Genomic DNA, 5,015 nt, shown 5'->3' with positions numbered 1-5,015 from the left:
TTAATTTGTTGAGGATTGTTGATGCTGATGAAAAACTCTCTTTGGGATACATGTATGAAAGCATGCAAAGAGCCAAAAATACTATCAAGACAATGTTTAGAAATCGAAAAGCTACTTATATGTCATACACAAGTATCTTGAAAATGCGGTGGGATAAGCATTTAAAGCGCGATCTCTATGCGGCGGCGTACTTTTTAAATAAAGCTTTTTTCTATAGTGAGGATTTGGTTAAGAAGGCAAATATTTTGAGATCTTTACTTGATTTGCTTGATGTTGAAACCCTTTGCGATGACTCAGTTGCCGCAATGCAAGAAAAATAATTGAATCAAAATTATAAAAAAAGTTTTGGGAGAAAAAGTGCCAAGAGAGTGGCAACGAAACTTGAACCTGGTAAGTTATTTTATTTCTAAGTTCAATTTAGTTTGAAAGTTTAATATGTTGAGTAATAAATATTAAACAGTATTTGATTTTTATTTTTTATATATATTTAGGTGAATGGTGGAGGTTACATGGTGGAAGAACTCCTAATTTACAAAAAAAATGGTAATTTGTCTTTTTCATCAAACATCTTCTTCGTCTGGAGGTGAAAGGAACGGAAGCTTTTTTGAACAAATCCATTCAAGAAAGAGGAACTGGTTAGAGTATCAAAGACTAAGTGACATTATTTATGTGACTTATAACCTACGCCTTCAATCTAAGTTGCATCAAAAGAAGATGAATTATGATCCAATTGACATTTAAAGCATTAACACGGTAGATTTTTAGATAATGGCAGATGAGGATGATCCTGAATTTACTAATGGAGATGTTTAAGGCATTGAAAGTTTAATATACACTGATAATGCTATGCCTTCGTATTCTGATGGTGAGTGACATAGCAAACTCTGTTTCATTCCATAAAAATAAATGTTGTTAATTTTGATTTCTTATTGAATTTTTTTCTATTTTATTAGATGGAGGAGACATGGAAGTTAAAGTGAATATGCTTGATATTGTAATTGAATTCTCAAACACTTTTTTTTGTGGTTCTTCTAAAGATGGTGGTTTTGGATTACTTGTACTTAATGATGATTATGATTTCTGATGTGTAGTGTCTTTGTTTAGTTGAAAACTTATTTGTTCAATGTTATTTTTTTGTGGTAGAATATTTTGTGTTTGTCATTTATGTGCATTTTGATTTCCTTTAACTATAAATTTTAATATTTAAAATTGTTTATGAACTTTTAATAATAAATTATGAATAATTTATTATGCGAAATTATCAAATTTTAAATTTTATTAATATAAAAATTATTAAATTTAAATATTTAAAATCATATATTAATTTTTTTATAATTTTATTCTATATTTATTTAAACCAGATCAATCACAATTCAACTCCAATTAAATCATTAAACTAATCATTTAACCGATTTAATCACCGGTCTGGTTCTCACAACCTTGCTTATTCCATAATATATATCTCATTAAACAATTAGGATCACAATCACAATGCTAATTTATTAACATTATGTTATAAAGAAAACACTATCATTATATTTGTTCATTACACTTCCTAGCTAGGAAAATACAATTTTACCCAAACATATTATATAATACATTAGAAATAGAGAGAATCTACTCCTTTGTTTCTTTTTTTTCACTTTATTTAAGAGAGATTCATGTCATCATGCTTGATTTGAGTTAACATACACCTAACTTCCTTGCTATTAGGTCTCTCCTTAGGATCATCCATAGTGCAAAAGCATGCAATCTTAAGAACAAGAAGCATTTGCTCCTCAAAACCATTCCCACGAAGCTTCTCATCAATGGCTTCCTTTGGAGTCTCCGAGATGATAACCTTCCTCATCCATTTCACTATACTCATCTCATCCGTGTGTTGGAAGAAGTCATCAGAGGGAAGTTTTCCCGTCACTAAAACTCCAAGCACCACCCCAAAGCTGAAAATGTCACACTTATCAGTGAATTTAAGAATCTGGTGATACTCTGGTGCAATATAACCAACTGTACCAGCAACTTTGGAAGTAGTAATGTGAGTTTGAGCATCAGGCATTGCTTTTGCAAGACCGAAATCGGAGATCCTAGCTTCCATATCATCATCAAGAAGAATGTTTCCTGGTTTGAGATCTCTGTGAATGATTCTTGGACTATGACTCATGTGAAGGTACTCAAGTCCAGAAGCAACTCCAATGGCGATCTTGTGCCTTGATAACCAATCCAGTTCCTGATTTCCATCTTGAATTTTGTTTAACAAATCTTGTAAGCTTCCATTCTTCATGTATTCGTAAACCAAGAGGTGGCAATCAGGGCGGGAAACATGAGCAAGAAGGGGTAACAGATTCCGGTGTCTGATATGGCCGACTGTGTTGATCTCTGATCGGATTTGTCTCATTTTTTTGTGTAAGTCTCTGCTTTCTTCTTCTTCCATTTCAGTTGCATCCTTCGGTGGTTGGATGATTTTTTTTATGGCAATCATTTTTCCGTCGCTTTCTGGCAACTCCGCCTTGTAAACCTCGCCGGAGCCACCTTTTCCGATGAGTTCCAAGTTCGCCAAACCATCTTCTTTCTCCAAGAATGCCAAATCTTCGGCTTTCTTGATCAGAGGACTGAAGATATCAGGGCCGCCGGCGCGTTTGCCTCCTCTTTTCAGTAACGCCTTTGTCAGTTTGAAAAGCAATGAGAATATGAAACCGGATATTATTCCGGCAAATGCTCCGGCAAGAAAACCGAGTATCCATCCGAGAATCTTTCTCCTGTGATTGTGGTGGTGATGGTGGTTGGGTGCCGGTCCGGGAGCCGGAGAAGAAGCGCTGGGAAAGTAGCTCCTCCTCCTCCTTTTGTTTGATCTCGGAGATGGCGCGAGAGCGGTTATGCCGTCGTTGCTCTCTCCGTCGTCCTCGGCGAAGATGAAGCGTCGTGGGACAATCGGCGTCGAGCCTTCGAGGAAACTGTTGCCGGAGAAGTTGAAGTGTCTGAGGTTCCGAAACGAGCGAACGGAAACCGGGACACGACCAACGAAGAGGTTGTCGGCGACGTTAAGCTTTTCCAAGTTCGGAAAATACTTGAGGAAGTTGAGGTTGCCGGAGAGTTTGTTGGAGGAGACATCGAGGACTCGGAGCCTTGCGAGCGAAGAAAGGCGAGGCGGGACTTCGCCGGAGAAGCCGTTGCCACGGAGGTCGAGGATTTCGAGCTTCTTGAGGTTGACTATGGAGTTTGGGATGCGGTCAACGAGGTGGTTATCAGATAAAGAGAGTTCTTTAAGCTCAGTGAGGTGTCCAATGGCGGAAGAGAGGGTTCCATTGAGATTCTTGGAGGTGAAAAGAAGGCGCGTGATGCGGAGGACGTAGGTGGCTGTGGCGGTGTCGTTGGTGGAGAGCCTTCTCTCGCAGAACACACCATCGATGGTGCATGGGTGGAAGCGTTGACCGTTGACTAAAAGTGCATTGAGACCAAGGTCTCTTTGGAGGGTTTTAAAGGCGGTGAGGTCTGAAGGGTGGAGATCAAGCTTGGCTTTGATGATTGAAGAGGAGAAGAAGAAGAATAACAAGAGTAAGAGCAAGAAGAAGATAGGATTTTGTGAAGCCATTGAAGAAGAAGAAGAAGAAGAGAATGGTGTTTTTTTATTTTTTTAATGTGTTTGTTTAATGGTTGTTTATAAACATTATAAGGTGCTAAAAGCGTGTGGAATTTTTTTGCTGATGGGTCCCTCTTTGGACTGAATTTTCCACCAGGACTCCTGGGAGTTTACCAATTCAAAGTTTTTTTTTTTTTTTTTGGAGTAATCAGCAAGTTGATCATCAACAAATTTTCGATCACATTTATTGGTTTTTTAATCATTTTTGTTTTTTTTTTTTAGTTTTTTAAAAATTAATTTTATTAGACAGATTAATTTTTTTATAATTTTAAAAGAGAATTAATTTGTGTGATTTTTTTGGAATCTAATTATTTAATAACAAAATTTATTAGAGATTAATTTGTAAGTATACTTTATTAATTTAAAAAAATTATTAATAGAAAAATTAATCAGTTTCACAAAATAAAAAATTAAAAATTAAAGAAAATATTATTTTTAAATGAAGGACTCGTAATCTTTTAAAAAAAAATTTATTAAAAATCGAAATAGGTATTCATCCTTTCTTTTAATGAGAGGCCGAAATATTGATTGAACTTTTTTGTTTTTTTAGTTTACTATCGTTCTCTTGGTTCTTATGGTATTGACAACAATGGAATGACTTTGAAATTTGAATTATGACTTTTTTGTTTTTTGTTTAAAAGAAAATATTCTTTTTTTATTGTCTAAAAATGTTCAAATGTAAGTGAAATTAAACTAGTTTACGAATAATAATTGTGAAGTTAATTTGTATGTGTTATAATAGTAGGGATTAATTTCATTTATTTTTTTCTTTCTAACTCATACAATTATTTATTTATTTATATTACAAAAAAAAAACAAATTAATAAAATTCGTAGGTTTTTTATAGGAAAAGAAATCTTATTTAACCTTTCAAAATGATTATATATATTACATTAATTAAAGTATATATATGTTTTTATTTATGGTGTGGCTACACGGTGGTGAGTTTTCACGTTTCAGTAGTGTTCCGTCTGTGATGACCGAGGTTGATGATCTCCGGCCGAGCACTTGGATGCGTGGCTAGATTATATGTTGTCCTCGAGCAACGACGTGAGTTTAACCTCGGCCTTCTGAAACACGGCAGCGGGAGCACCTGCACAAAGCACTCCGACGCTCAAGTAAGTGGGAGAATAATTAATGAATAAAGAGTAAATAACTAGAAGTGAATGTGGAACCTGCCCCTTTCTGAATCAAGGGGTAAGATTTATAGGCTCCTCGAGTTTGCTGGTGAGCTCCTGTTAGTTCCGATATTCCTGGTCAAGTGCCGTTATGGATATCTTGTGAAGAGACGTGATTGAGTGGCGTATTCTGTTTCGGAGATAATTTATAAAGTTTGTTTGTTCAGTTCTGCTCGGTTCCGATTTTTAAGGTCAGTCTGCCA

General features: G+C 35.5%; 1 protein-coding gene across 1 annotated transcript; it reads right to left on the bottom strand.

Moving 5' to 3' along the window:
• Window positions 1-1,478: 1,478 nt before the first annotated feature.
• On the bottom strand, window positions 1,479-3,633 carry SOBIR1 (Leucine-rich repeat protein kinase family protein). Its single transcript, XM_016332135.3, has one exon. The coding sequence runs from the start codon at window positions 3,584-3,586 to the stop codon at window positions 1,649-1,651; it is 1,938 nt and encodes a 645-aa protein (XP_016187621.1). The 5' UTR covers window positions 3,587-3,633; the 3' UTR covers window positions 1,479-1,648.
• Window positions 3,634-5,015: the final 1,382 nt, after the last annotated feature.

Source organism: Arachis ipaensis, chromosome B3 (genome assembly GCF_059453495.1).
Source record: "Arachis ipaensis isolate K30076 ecotype BB chromosome B3, ASM5945349v1, whole genome shotgun sequence".
Lineage (NCBI taxonomy): Eukaryota > Viridiplantae > Streptophyta > Magnoliopsida > Fabales > Fabaceae > Arachis > Arachis ipaensis.
This window is presented reverse-complemented; position numbering and strand designations above follow the sequence as displayed.